Source organism: Oncorhynchus keta, chromosome 26 (assembly GCF_023373465.1).
Source record: "Oncorhynchus keta strain PuntledgeMale-10-30-2019 chromosome 26, Oket_V2, whole genome shotgun sequence".
Lineage (NCBI taxonomy): Eukaryota > Metazoa > Chordata > Actinopteri > Salmoniformes > Salmonidae > Oncorhynchus > Oncorhynchus keta.
In genome coordinates this window covers 20,495,309-20,510,476 of record NC_068446.1, presented here as the reverse complement: position 1 = coordinate 20,510,476, position 15,168 = coordinate 20,495,309, and the positions used below count along the sequence as shown (strand labels likewise).

General features: G+C 45.3%; 2 protein-coding genes across 32 annotated transcripts in view; both read left to right on the top strand.

Annotated features, from left to right (window-relative positions):
- LOC118371672 (disabled homolog 1-like) overlaps positions 1-14,619 on the top strand; it is a 114,722-nt gene extending 100,103 nt beyond the window's left edge. For 22 of the 30 annotated variants that reach the window (XM_052480340.1, XM_052480339.1, XM_052480337.1 and 19 more), the window contains 9 exons: positions 85-198; positions 5,447-5,509; positions 5,655-5,751; positions 7,215-7,424; positions 7,571-7,743; positions 7,891-8,101; positions 8,363-8,532; positions 9,560-9,662; positions 12,768-14,619. In XM_052480340.1, coding sequence (XP_052336300.1) covers positions 85-198; positions 5,447-5,509; positions 5,655-5,751; positions 7,215-7,424; positions 7,571-7,743; positions 7,891-8,101; positions 8,363-8,532; positions 9,560-9,640 — 1,119 coding nt within the window. In that variant the 3' untranslated portion in view covers positions 9,641-9,662; positions 12,768-14,619. The remainder of the gene's footprint in view (positions 1-84; positions 199-5,446; positions 5,510-5,654; positions 5,752-7,214; positions 7,425-7,570; positions 7,744-7,890; positions 8,102-8,362; positions 8,533-9,559; positions 9,663-12,767) is intronic. The other 8 variants (XM_052480353.1, XM_052480348.1, XM_052480352.1 and 5 more) reach the window with 2 other exon arrangements.
- An 18-nt stretch (positions 14,620-14,637) lies between these two features.
- Positions 14,638-15,168, top strand: part of LOC118371673 (protein PRRC2C) — a 44,107-nt gene continuing 43,576 nt past the window's right edge. For both annotated transcript variants that reach the window (XM_035757227.2, XM_035757226.2), the window contains exon 1: positions 14,638-14,716. In XM_035757227.2, coding sequence (XP_035613120.1) covers positions 14,702-14,716 — 15 coding nt within the window. In that variant the 5' untranslated portion in view covers positions 14,638-14,701. The remainder of the gene's footprint in view (positions 14,717-15,168) is intronic.

Here is a 15,168-nt window from a genome sequence, read left to right as displayed (position 1 = left end):
TTATGTCTGAGTGTGTGATTACATCATTTCTGTGTCTGTGTTTCTATCTCATCCCGCCATCCTCCATCTCATTTGACTGTGCAGAATGCTCAAAATGGTCACCAACAACAACAACAACAGCCACAACAACAGCCACAACAGCCACAACAACAGTCTCTGATAGATCTCATGGATATGGACAGTGTATGGACTCCACAGGTAAGGTGCATTATGAAGGACTAGCCTTCTCAACTCTATAGTCTTCATGTACAACTATCTGGGTGCAACCAGGGTTATAAGGGCAAGTGATAGTGGAAATAAATCTACCCACACTAACTGAAAGTAATCCGAATACAGAACCAGTCAAAAGTTTGGACACACCTACTCACCAAAAAAAGTGTTAAACAAATCAAAGTATATTTTACATTTGAGATTCTTCAAAGTAGCAACCCTTTGCCTTGATGACAGCTTTGCACACTCTTGGCATTCTCTCAACCAGCTTCACCTGGAATGCTTTTCCAACCGTCTTGATGGAGTTCCCACATATGCTAAGCACTTGTTGGCTGCTTTTTCTTCACTCTGCAGTCCAACTTATCCCAAACCATCTGGATTGGTTTGAGATCGGGTGATTGTGGATGTCAGGTCATCTGATGCAGCACTCCATCACTCTACTTCTTGATCAAATAGCCCTTACACAGCCTGGCGGTGTGTTGGGTCATTGTCCTGTTGAAAAACAAATTATGGTCCCACTAAGCACAAACCAGATGGGATGGCGCATCACTGCAGAATGCTGAGGTAGCCATGCTGGTTAAGTGTGCCTTGAATTCTAAATAAATCACTGACAGTGTCACCAGCAAAGCACCCCACACCATCACACCACCTCCTCCATGCTTCACAGTGGGAACCACACATGTGCAGGTCATCCGTTCACCTACTCTGCATCTCACAAAGACACAGCGGTTGGAACCAAAAATCTCAAATTTGGACTCATCAGACCAAAGGACAGACTTCCACCAGTCAAATGTCCATTGCTTGTGTTTCTTGGCCCAAGCAAGTCTCTTCTTGTTATTCGTGTCTTTTAGTAGTGGTTTCTTTACAGCAATATGACCATGAAGGCCTGATTCACGTAGTCTCCTCTGAACAGTTGATGTTGAGATGTGTCTGTTACTTGAACTCTGTGAAGCATTTATTTGGGCTGCAATTTCTGAGGCTGGTAACTCTAATGAACTTATCCTCTGCAGCAGAGGTAACTGGGTCTTCCTTTCCTGTGGCGGTGTGAGGACAGACGCTGGGAGACGAGAAGCAAGTACAGGGAGTTTATTTTATTAATAACAGAAATGAAACAAAACATGGACAGCGTCTGGACGAGGGAAACAGAACGACATTAATGCTGACACGGGGATTAAACTGAGGAATAGACAGATAAAGAGGAGGCAATCAATAAAGTGATGGAATCCAGGTGAGTCCAATGAAGCGCTGATGCGCGTAACGATGGTGACAGGTGTGTGTAATGATGGGCAGGTTCTGTATACCACCCTACCTTGTCACAGCACAACTGATTGGCTCAAATGCATTAAGAAAGAAAGAAATTCCACAAATGTACTTTTAACAAGGCACAACTGTTAATTGAAATGTATTCCAGGTGAAGCTGGATGAGAGAATGCCAAGAGTGTGCAAAGCTGTCATCAAGGCAAAGGGTGGCTACTTTGAAAAAGCTCAAATATAAAATATATTTTGATTTGTTTAACACTTTTGGTTACTACATGATTCCATATGTGTTATTTCATAGTTCGCTATTATTCTACTCCTCACAGCTCATTAATAACACACAGGATATACTCAGCTCAGTACTCCTCACAGCTCATTAATAACACACAGGATATACTCAGCTCAGTACTCCTCACAGCCCATTAATAACACACAGGATATACTCAGCTCAGTACTCCTCACAGCCCAGTAATAACACACAGGATATACACAGCTCAGTATTCAGACTAAAACTATTAGCCATAGATGTCAGTAAGTTCAGGGTTGAAAGAAAGACAGGGTAATGTATCTCCCTCATACTGTGAGTGTTGTCTTTCTATCAGTAACAGTATGTACATATCTCCTCCTCTCTCACTAACAGCAGAAATACAGCATTCAGCCGTATGGCTAGAAACGACACGCTCTTTGTGATCCATTATCTGATAGATAGAACACACACACTATACGCTTTAGAATATAATAAGAGTGCCATGGTCTGTGTGACCTATCAGTTTAACTTGTGGAGCCAGAAAGCAGATATTCTAAGAAGCGTCTGTGCAGACATGATCCCCAGAGCCCTGAACAGCAGAATGCTGGAGATAGATCTAGCTCTATATATATGGCTCTGATTGGCCGTATCTCTGATTTATGCTAATCTCTGACCATGTAAAGCCTCACATCTTTAACAACTAAAAATAGTCTCCTTTTTTCTCTGGGCTCCACAGGGCTAAATACTGTATTAATGCTAGAAAGAATGTGATGAGCGATGTTAGAGAGAAAAGTAATGGAGAGAGACATATATAGAGAGATATGGAATGGAGAGAGACATATATAGAGAGATATGGAATGGAGAGACATATATAGAGAGATATGGAATGGAGAGAGACATATATAGAGAGATATGGAATGGAGAGAGACATATATAGAGAGATATGGAATGGAGAGAGACATATATAGAGAGATATGGAATGGAGAGAGACATATATAGAGAGATATGGAATGGAGAGAGACATATATAGAGAGATATGAAATGTAGAGAGACATGTATAGAGAGATATGAAATGGAGAGAGACATGTATAGAGAGATATGAAATGGAGAGAGACATGTATAGAGAGATATGGAATGGAGAGAGACATATATAGAGAGATATGGAATGGAGAGAGACATATATAGAGAGATATGGAATGGAGAGAGACATATATAGAGAGATATGGAATGGAGAGAGACATATATAGAGAGATATGGAATGGAGAGAGACATATATAGAGAGATATGGAATGGAGAGAGACATATATAGAGAGATATGAAATGTAGAGAGACATGTATAGAGAGATATGAAATGGAGAGAGACATGTATAGAGAGATATGAAATGGAGAGAGACATGTATAGAGAGATATGAAATGGAGAGAGACATATATAGAGAGATATGAAATGTAGAGAGACATGTATAGAGAGATATGAAATGGAGAGAGACATGTATAGAGAGATATGAAATGGAGAGAGACATGTATAGAGAGATATGGAATGGAGAGAGACATATATAGAGAGATATGGAATGGAGAGAGACATATATAGAGAGATATGAAATGTAGAGAGACATGTATAGAGAGATATGAAATGGAGAGAGACATGTATAGAGAGATATGAAATGGAGAGAGACATGTATAGAGAGATATGAAATGGAGAGAGACATGTATAGAGAGATATGAAATGTAGAGAGACATGTATAGAGAGATATGAAATGGAGAGAGACATGTATAGAGAGATATGGAATGGAGAGAGACATATATAGAGAGATATGGAATGGAGAGAGACATATATAGAGAGATATGAAATGTAGAGAGACATGTATAGAGAGATATGGAATGTAGAGAGACACGTATAGAGAGATATGAAATGGAGAGAGACATGTATAGAGAGATATGGAATGTAGAGAGACATGTATATATAGAGATATGAAATGTAGAGAGACATGTATAGAGAGATATGGAATGGAGAGAGACATGTATAGAGATTTGAAATGGAGAGAGACATGTATAGAGAGATATGGAATGGAGAGAGACATATATAGAGAGATATGGAATGGAGAGACATATATAGAGAGATATGGAATGGAGAGAGACATATATAGAGAGATATGAAATGTAGAGAGACATGTATAGAGAGATATGAAATGTAGAGAGACATATATAGAGAGATATGGAATGGAGAGAGACATATATAGAGAGATATGAAATGTAGAGAGACATGTATAGAGAGATATGAAATGTAGAGAGACATATATAGAGAGATATGGAATGGAGAGAGACATATATAGAGAGATATGAAATGTAGAGAGACATGTATAGAGATATGAAATGTAGAGAGACACGTATAGAGAGATATGAAATGGAGAGAGACATGTATAGAGAGATATGAAATGGAGAGACATATATAGAGAGATATGAAATGTAGAGAGACATATATAGAGAGATATGAAATGTAGAGAGACACGTATAGAGAGATATGAAATGGAGAGACATATATAGAGAGATATGAAATGTAGAGAGACATATATAGAGATATATGAAATGTTAGAGAGACATATATATAGAGATATGGAAAGAGCCATGTATAGAGAGATATGAAATGTAGAGAGACATATATAGAGAGATATGAAATGTAGAGAGACATGTATAGAGAGATATGGAATGTAGAGAGACATGTATAGAGAGATATGAAATGTAGAGAGACATATATAGAGATATGAAATGTAGAGAGACATATATAGAGAGATATGAAATGTAGAGAAACATATATAGAGAGATATGAAATGTAGAGAGACATGAATAGAGAGATATGAAATGTAGAGAGACATATATAGAGAGATATGAAATGGAAAGAGACATATATATAGAGATATGAAATGTAGAGAGACATATATAGAGACATATGAAATGTAGAGAAACATATATAGAGAGATATGAAATGTAGAGAGACATATATATATAGAGATATGAAATGTAGAGAGACATATATAGAGAGATATGAAATGGAAAGAGACATATATATATAGAGATATGAAATGTAGAGAGACATATATAGAGAGATATGAAATGTAGAGAGACATATATAGAGAGATATGAAATGTAGAGAAACATATATAGAGAGATATGAAATGGAAAGAGACATATATAGAGAGATATGAAATGTAGAGAGACATATATATAGAGATATGAAATGTAGAGAGACATATATAGAGAGATATGAAATGGAAAGAGACATATATATATAGAGATATGAAATGTAGAGAGACATATATAGAGAGATATGAAATGGAAAGAGACATATATATAGAGATATGAAATGTAGAGAGACATGTATAGAGATATATGAAATGTAGAGAGACATATATAGAGATATGAAATGTAGAGAGACATGTATAGAGAGATTGAAGTTAAGGGACAAGAGATACTGTGGATTAGGGTAATTTGGATCAGGTAGGTACTGTATGTTGCCTCCACCAATCATATCACTCCATTCATTCATGATATCATCACCCTGTGGTGCAGTTTGATGACGTCACTGTGGCCGCCAGAGGTAGGTACCAGGTCGCGTCTGGCATGTTGTGTGTTCTGTATTTTTGTGACGCGTGTTGCACGTGTGTTGGGACATGCAACACTGACTTTTCTATTGTAGCTTGACGTCTGACAGGTGTGAACTCTCTTTCTGATTGGCAGAATATCAACCAATTAGAGCTCTTTGGAGACATCTCCACACTCCCGGACATCTACTCCCCCTCGGTGAGTACACCCCCCTCGCTCACTCCCGACATCTGATCAAGGCGTAGTTAGACCACTGTTTTGCGTGTCTGTGTGTCTGTTTAGCTCCCCGGAAGGTGGAAAGTAGTTTTCACCTGTTCCTCCCCATTCTCCTCTCTTCCCTCAGACCCCTGCCTCTCCAGCCAACACCCTGGACCCCTCTCTGGGCCTGCAGCCCACAACCGAACTCTTCACCCCCTTCAACCCCGCCTCCGTACCCTCAGGTAAGAACGCTCCGCTCTCTTCTCCTCTCTTCTTCTGTCCTCTCTCTTCCTCTCCCCTCTCTTCTTCTGTCCTCTCCCTTCCTCTCCTCCTCTCCTCCTCTCCCCTCTCTTCTTCTGTCCTCTCCCTTCCTCTCCCTTCCTCTCCCCTCTCTTCTTCTCTCCTCTCCCTTCCTCTCCCCTCTCTCCTCCTCTCTTCTTCTGTCCTCTCCCTTCCTCTACCCTCTCTTCTCCTCTCTTCTTCTCTCCTCTCCCTTCCTCTCCCCTCTCTTCTTCTGTCCTCTCCCTTCCTCTCCCCTCTCTCCTCCTCTCTTCTTCTCTCCTCTCCCTTCCTCTCCCCTCTCTCCTCCTCTCTTCTTCTCTCCTCTCCCTTCCTCTCCCCTCTCTCCTCCTCTCCTCTTCTGTCCTCTCCCTTCCTCTCCCCTCTCTCCTCCTCTCTTCTTCTCTCCTCTCCCTTCCTCTCCCCTCTCTCCTCCTCTCTTCTTCTGTCCTCTCCCTTCCTCTCCCCTCTCTCCTCCTCTCTTCTTCTTTCCTCTCCCTTCCTCTCCCCTCTCTCCTCCTCTCTTCTTCTCTCCTCTCCCTTCCTCTCCCCTCTCTCCTCCTCTCTTATTCTCTCCTCTCCCTTCCTCTCCCCTCTCTTCTCCTCTCTTCTTCTCTCCTCTCCCTTCCTCTCCCCTCTCTTCTCCTCTCTTCTTCTCTCCTCTCCCTTCCTCTCCCCTCTCTTCTCCTCTCTTATTCTCTCCTCTCCCTTCCTCTCCCCTCTCTTCTTCTCTCTTCTCCCTTCCTCTCCCCTCTCTTTTTCTGTCCTCTCCCTTCCTCTCCCCTCTCTTCTCTTCTCTTTCTTCTTCTCTCCTCTCCCTTCCTCTCCTCTCTCTTCTCCTCTCTTCTTCTCTCCTCTCCCTTCGTCTCTCATCTCTTCTCCTCTCTTCTTCTCTCCTCTCCCTTACTCTCCCATCTCTTCTCCTCTCTTCTTCTCTCCTCTCCCTTCCTCTCCCCTCTCTTCTCCTCTCTTCTTCTCCCCTCTCCCTTCCTCTCTCCTCTCTTCTCCTCTTTTCTTCTCTCCTCTCCCTTCCGCTCCTCTCCCCTCTCTTCTCCTCTCTTCTTCTTTCCTCTCCCTTCCTCTCCCCTCTCTTCTCCTCTCTTCTTCTCTCCTCTCCCCTCTCTTCTCCTCTCGTCTTCTGTCCTCTGCTGTCCTCTTTGGAGCAGAGCTGGAACAGCTATGAATCTGTACATTTTCATGAGTCTGTGTGACGGTCTGAATAGATCTGTACATGATATGACTGATGCTCATCGTGGATGTAATGATCATAGTTCAGCAGAACCATTAAGACACAACATCAACCACAGGCTAAATTCGGTCACTGCTGAGGTGGTACATGGGGTACTCTGTGTGTGTGTGTTTATGTGTGTTTGTGCGTGTGTGTTTGTGCATGAGTTCAACTCTCTCCTCTCCTCTCTGTGTCTAGGTTATGTGACGATGGGAGCGGTACCTCCAGGTCATGTGTGGTCCCAGCAGGCGTTTGCAGCCCAGGCAGGTCCTCTGTTCGGGGTCCCGTCCCCCCTGGGTCAGTCCCTCCCTGTGGCCCAGGTCCTGCCTGGAGGCCAGCCACTCATCTGGGGCCAGGCCAACCTCTTCCCTGCTACACAGCAGCAGTGGGCCGCCATGACTGGAGCAGGTATATGCACACAGACACATACATGTACGTATGCACGCACACACACACGCATGCACATACATACATGCACGCACACACACAGGGATGCATGCGCACGCGCACACGCACGCACACGCACACAGTAAAGTGTATTTTCCTGTGTCTAGGGTTCCCTGCTACAGCCTACCTCCCAACCCAGCCAGGGTCTCTGCCTGCCATGTTCCTCCCAGTCAATCAACCCTGCGACGGCCTATCATCTGCCGGCGCTGCCTCGAACCCCGCCCCCTCGTCAGCCTCCAGTCCACAGCATGCAGAGAGGCAGCGGCAGAAGATGAGCAAGGTAGGATCATTTTATTCCAGTGATTTTATTTCGACCAAACAAATCAACGGAGAGTCAAGTCACATTTGGAGTAAGGGCCTGGCCACGACACACGAGCTCTATACGTCTTACATAGTGTGTCTTTAACATCTTCTACTCTCTCTGTAGGAGATGTTTCAGGACTTCCAGCTAGCGAAGCCCCCTGCCATGCCTGCTAAGATGGGGGACCAGCACCAAAGTCTAGCAGGGACCTCAGAGGCCTTCAGTTCCTATTTCAGCCGCGTGGGGACCGTCACCGATACAGACGACTGTGACGACTTTGACATCTCTCAGCTCAACCTCACTCCTGTCACCTCCACCACGCCCTCCACTAACTCACGTATGTACCTCCACCTGGCTGGTTGTATATGAGAGGACTTTCTGTTTGGAACTTCCCTCCAGCCCTCAGACCATTCCAACTCCATGTTTGCCTCCACTCCCAGTCTTGTTTACTTTCTGTATCTCAGTTGATCAATTGTCATTTGTTTTATTGTATGTGTCGTTGCAATTCATCTTTTAGCTATCATCATCATCATCATCATCATCATCATCATCAATAAAACTAAAGAGAGACCGTCGTTGTCCCCCTCTCCTCCCCCAGCTCCGACCCCGGCCCCCAGACAGAGTTCTCCATCTAAATCGTCGCTGTCACACGTTAGTGACCACATTGACCACATCAGTGACCCTCCCACAGACGCCACCGACCCCCCCACAGATGACTCGTTCGGCGAGGTGGAGGGCTCCCCCAGTCGCAGTGGAGAGGAGGATGCGGTGAGTGACTGTGTGTGTGTGTGTGTGTGTGTGTGTGTGTGTGTGTGTGTGTGTGTGTGTGTGTGTGTGTGTGTGTGTGTGTGTGTGTGTGTGTGTGTGTGTGTGTGCATCAGCCGGAGGTAATAATTCTCTCTGATTGTGTGTGTGTATTTAGATCTGTTGATGAATAGGCTTTGCATCAGCACAGTGGGGCATTAAGGTAATAATTCTCTCTGATTGGCTATGTTGTTATTCTCATGAAGGGTCTAGGGTTTTCTAGGGCAATTAATATTTATTATTCACCAAGAGAGAGAGAGAGAGAGAGAGAGAGAGAGAGAGAGAGAGAGAGAGAGAGAGAGAGAGAGAGAGAGAGAGAGAGAGAGAGAGAGAGAGAGAGAGAGAGAGAGAGAGAGAGAGAGAGAGAGAGAGAGAGAGAGAGAGAGAGAGAGAGAGAGAGAGAGAGAGAGAGAGAGAGAGAGAGAGAGAGAGAGAGAGAGAGAGAGAGAGAGAGAGAGAGAGAGAGAGAGAGAGAGAGAGAGAGAGAGAGAGAGAGAACTGAATTGGAGGCTATGCTTTCTACCATTGATTCTGTTGACTGTTTATTCCTATGTATCCCCCTCTCCTCTCTCTCTCTCTGACAGAGGGGTAACTCAGCTGAACCTGGGGGGATCTAGATATTTTTCCATATTACTATGGAACAAAACTCAAATAAGAGAGAGAGAGAGAGAGGGGGAGAGAGAGGGGAGAGAGAGAGGAACAGAGAGAGGAAGATAGTGAGAAGCAGCCTCCCACTCTGTGGTGAGGGAGTTAGTGTAAAGAGCAGAAATGTTTCACGAATCAATAGAGGGGACTTTTAGAACAGCTCAGTGTGTGTGGGTGTATCCATTCTTTCTGTCCTTTAGTACACTGCTACTCTGTCCCTTTGCTGCCTGTATTCTCCTATTTTCTTATCCTGATTTCACCTACAACTTTTTCTCTTTTTCTTTCTTCCCTTACTTCCCTGCTCTTCTTTCTCCTCTCCTCCCCTCCCCTCCATCCCTTTCTCCAGGCGTGTGGGTCTGGGTCTCCATGTCCCAGTGAGACAGCAGGTTCTAGTCCAGCCCAGACCAGTCCACCTGCCAACAGCTAGATAGATGCTGGCTGGGTGCTGGGTAGGTATCTATCCTCCTTCTTCTCCCCCTCCCCCTCCTTCTCCTGCCTCCTTCCTCTCCTCCTCCTTCTCCTGCCTCCTGCCTCTCCTCCTCCTTCCTCTCCTGCCTCCTGCCTCTCCTCCTCCTTCCTCTCCTCCTCCTTCTCCTGCCTCCTGCCTCTCCTCCTCCTTCTCCTGCCTCCTTCTCCTGCCTCCTTCTCCTGCCTCCTTCCTCTCCTCCACCTTCTCCTGCCTCCTGCCTCTCCTCCTCCTTCTCCTGCCTCCTTCTCCTGCCTCCTTCCTCTCCTCCTCCTTCTCCTGCCTCCTGCCTCTCCTCCTCCTTCTCCTGCCTCCTTCCTCTCCTCCTCCTTCTCCTGCCTCCTTCCTCTCCTGCCTCCTTCTCCTGCCTCCTTCTCCTGCCTCCTTCTCCTGCCTCCTTCTCCTGCCTCCTTCCTCTCCTCCACCTTCTCCTGCCTCCTTCTCCTGCCTCCTTCTCCTGCCTCCTTCCTCTCCTGCCTCCTTCTCCTGCCTCCTTCTCCTGCCTCCTTCTCCTGCCTCCTTCCTCTCCTGCCTCCTTCCTCTCCTGCCTCCTTCTCCTGCCTCCTTCCTCTCCTGCCTCCTTCTCCTACCTCCTTCTCCTCCTCCTTCTCCTGCCTCCTTCCTCTCCTGCCTCCTTCTCCTGCCTCCTTCTCCTGCCTCCTTCTCCTGCCTCCTTCCTCTCCTGCCTCCTTCTCCTCCACCTTCTCCTGCCTCCTTGCTCTGCTTGCTGTCAGCCTGCCTGTTCCAAGCACACCTTTTCTGATCCTCTATTCATCCGCTCTACTCTCTGTCTCTCTCTCTAGTCTTCCCTTTGTATCTCTCTCTCCCTTCTCTCTCATCCTGCCTGCTGCTTGCTCTGATGATGGCATGATGTGTCTGACTGCCTGTGGTTGTGTTGTGTGGTTCTGCACCTGTGTGTGTGTGTTGTTGTTGTGTATCTGTGTTTGCTCTCCCTATAGCCACCAGAGGTATGTGAGTATTACTGCAGTGTGTGTCTTTAAAACAATCGGATGACTTCCTTAATGTGCATGGCCATGCTGTCATGATGTTGTGTTCTGTTTGTCATGCATAGCTACATCTTTGCCATGAAAGAAATATTGCGATACTGGTATCGTCACAGCCCTAGTATAATGAAGCAATAAGGCCCGAGGAGGTGTGGTATATGGCCAATATACCACGGCTAAGGGCTGTTCTTAGGCACGACGCATCGCAGTGCCTTATTGCTATTATCAAACCGGTTAACAACGGAATTAAAGCAGTACAAATCAATGTTTTGTCATACCAGTGGTATACGGTCTGATATACCACGGCTGTCAGCCAATCAGCATTCAGGGCTTGAACCACCCAGTTTATAATATATGGTATATAATGGGATGTAAAAATGTATATATCCTAGACTGCCTTTCAGGTTAACAGAATGTTTTGCATTGAGAGACTTTCCACCACTGGCAGTGGCTTTACATGATCTCTGACACAATGAATCTGCTTATATAGAACATTGTGTGTAAGGATAAGGGTGTCAGTCAGGCCCACACACAGGGAACTATGTAATGACAGTGTTTTCATCACTAATACTGGGCTGCCGCCACTAATGACAGGCTGCTATTCATTTGCATGAATTAAAACCCATGAAGAATCCTAAACCCAATCACTACTCTGCAGACAGCCATCAGACCTGCTGGGATATGTTCTCCCCTTCAAGTCTCCTACACACCACGCATGCACGCACGTACACACTTTCACATGCACTCCCGTACACACACACACACACACACACACACACACACACACACACACACACACACACACACACACACACACACACACACACACACACACACACACACACACACACACACACACACACGCACACTGCTGTAGGAGGGAGACAGACTTGAGTCATAATAACGAGTCTCCCAGTCACACACACACACACACACACACACACACACACACACACACACACACACACACACACACACACACACACACACACACACACAGACACACACAGACACACACACACACACACACACACACACACACACACACACACACACACAGACACACACACACACACACACACACACACACACACACACACACACACACACACACACACACACACACACACACACACACACACACACACAGACACACACACACAGACACACACACACACACACACACACACACACACACACACACACACACACACACACACACACACACACACACACACACACACACAGACACACACACACAGACACACACACACACACACACACACACACACACACACTATAGGGCTGGGAATTTCCAGGGACCTCATGATATATACTTAGGTGCCGATACGATATGTATTGTGATTCTCTCGATTATCACAATTCTGTATGTATTGCGATTCAATACTGTGATTTTAATGCGATTCCAAAAGTATTGTTCACCACATGTCTGCTGCAGAGGGACAAGAGAGAGCCATGAGAAAACCCGTTTTTATCAATCGTGGCAATAAAAGTGCTGAAAACAAATTGGCTCCCTTTTTAAAAAGAAGATGGAGAACAAGCTATGAAGGAAAAATACTGGAGTTTTGGTGCAGGTACAACCGACTAGAGCAAAAGTTATATTGCGATATTGCTAAAACAATACGATACGATATATCATCAATGCGAACACCCCTATATGTAACTGTATAGATTTCATCCATCACTAACACTCTATCTATGCATAAAACAATACACTCGACCCAGCAGCGTGTCTGTAGCAGGGTGCTACTGCCCTCTGGTGTTGACAACAGGAACTGAATGTGTTGAAACTGGGATTTGAGACTAAGGAGTATGTCGACAGAAGGGGACCTGGGTTCAGGCCCGACTCGGGTCCAAGTACTTGTACTTTGAGTGTTTGTTTGAGTCTACCTGGAGTGCCACATGGGTAGAGTTTGCGGTTTTGGGACTTTTTTACTGGTTTGATGAGCCAGACAAGCTCAAACAGGCACAAATAAAGTATTTGAAACCCAGGTCTAGTTCAGACCAAGTGGGTCATGCTACTGCTAACATGCTAACAGTGTCTCCTCTCTCTCTGTCTGCAGGGGAAGGATCCTCTCTATGCCCAGGTCAACAAAGGGAAGAAATAAAGAGACACAGTGAACACTGGACACTGGACTGACCAACCAACGCTGACCAACCAACCCGATGTGTGTGTGTGTGTGTTACTCCTCTCAAGCAGCAGCCTGGCCACCCCTCTAACAAAGGATAGAACGCTCCATCTACTCCCTCTACTCTCTTTTCATTCATTCATCTCTCCGTCTCTCTCTCTCTCTCTCCCTCCATCAAACGTTGCTAGAGACTATGCTGCCAAAAGGGGACTGGGCCAAGTGTTGTCTCCCTTCCTAACTCACACAGTGTTATCAGACATGGACCAAATGAGTGTCTGTAGCGAGTGGATCCTGTGGGACGAGGCCGGAATGGCATGCCTGGATCCTTATTTTTGATTAGCCAGTTTATTGGGATCTTGGCATCTGATTGGCTGTTTGGGTGTTTCACCTTCATGTGAGCGTCTGCTGGATGACTATGCAGAAACAGACTCTCTGGGAGCTACTCACACACACACACACACACACACACACACACCGACACAGTGTTTTGCCAAATGTCTCTTCTCAGACAGATTCAGAGGGAAGACTTCAGAGGGAATGGACTCAGCGGGGCATGGATGTTGCCAGCCTAACGGGCACCGCCTGGCATGGACGAACATTGCCAAATTACCGGGCACCTCCGCCTTCGGATGGATGTTGCCAAACTGATTCTGTGATTGAACTGCTCATTCTCTATAATAGCTTTTGTACAATATCGATTAAAACAGACAAGGGGAAATTGAGTTTTTATTTTATAAATCCATCAAGACGCTCTACTGTCAGCTCTACTGGAGTTGCACATTCACATGGCTTTAAGAGACCTGATCGTTGGTTTGCCAAACTCATTTTGTAAATAATAATAATAATAATAACAACAACAACAACAATGATCATTCTGTCCGCAGGACTTCTGTGCCATAAAATAGGCTTCAGTTAGGCTACCAGAAGGTATCAAGCAATACCAACATCTTCTCTGTCCGTCCGTCCGTCCGTCCGTCTGTCTGTCCGTCCGTCCGTCCGTCCGTCCGTCCGTCCGTCCGTCCGTCCGTCCGTCCGTCCGTCCGTCTGTCTGTCTGTCTGTCTGTCGGTCTGTCTGTCCGTTCCTCCGTCCGTCCGTCTGTCTGTCTGTCTGTCTGTCCAGGTTTCTGTTGCTCTCTCAACCCCTGACGTTGTTTGGTCTATGACCCTATGAGTGTCTTTCCCTAAATCAGACCTCGTCTACACTGCAGTCCTTTGTTGATCAATATCCATGTGCCCTGTAACCTCGTACAGTCATACCATCCTCCTGTCTGTGCGTCATATAATCTCTCCGTCTGAGAGACGGGAGCATTACCCATCATCACAACCACCCCGGACACTCCCTACAGCTGTATGTCTGTCATCAGCCCCCAGCCCTGCTCGGCTGTCTGCCTCCATGTCTGTCTGTCTGCCGGTCTATCCGTCCGTCTGTCTCTGCTAGTACTACATCAACTGTGATGCCAATGACTCCCTATTTTATGGCCAGAATCTCTGTGTTATTAGACTTCTCTGGACTGACAACTGATTAATAACGACGTTTGGACAATAGAAGAAGAAGATGAGGAAGTGGACTAAAAAGGGAGAAAAAAATGCTGTTTGATTACGTAACATTTCTAGACATATTTTAACCTTACCTCAGATAGCGGTTTCTTAATGTAAATTGACACATTATTTTTTATCTTTATGAATACAACAGCATTCTACAGTGGATTTTTAGAGGACTTTTATTTTCCGTTGATTTACATCTCCACCATGTATTACAGTTCCTATTAAACACATCCCAATGACAGCTGGTTCCGGGTGATCACTACGCATGTGACGTGTGCGCGCCTAATCTCTTTGTCTTCTCTCACCTGCCTGATAGACACAGGATGGCTTTAATGAAGGTTCAGTAGACTACTTGTATGAATAATATCCTACAGTACACCTGTACTCTATGTTTCTCTAACTAGCCATATTGAGTACACACAACCTATTATTATGTCCACGTTTTTACACAATCCATTTACATCTGTGTTTCTGTATCTTTGTATGGCTTGTGTCTTCTGAATGCAGTTGAAATACACCTGTTCTTGGAATGCTGACAGACTCCTCGAGCTGTCTTATTTCAACATGGGCATAGGTCTACATATATCACTGCCATAGGCACACACAGCAATAGGATATAAGCTATCACGGCCGTGTCATTTACCTGTTTTGCCCGAACATTTGTGATATGACTCAACTGTAATGGCCTATTTCATTGTGGTTGGAAAACAATCGCGCTTCTATGGAACCAGCTACGAGGAATGACACACACTGCATGCCGGACAACATTCCTGTTGGATGAGAGCTGTCA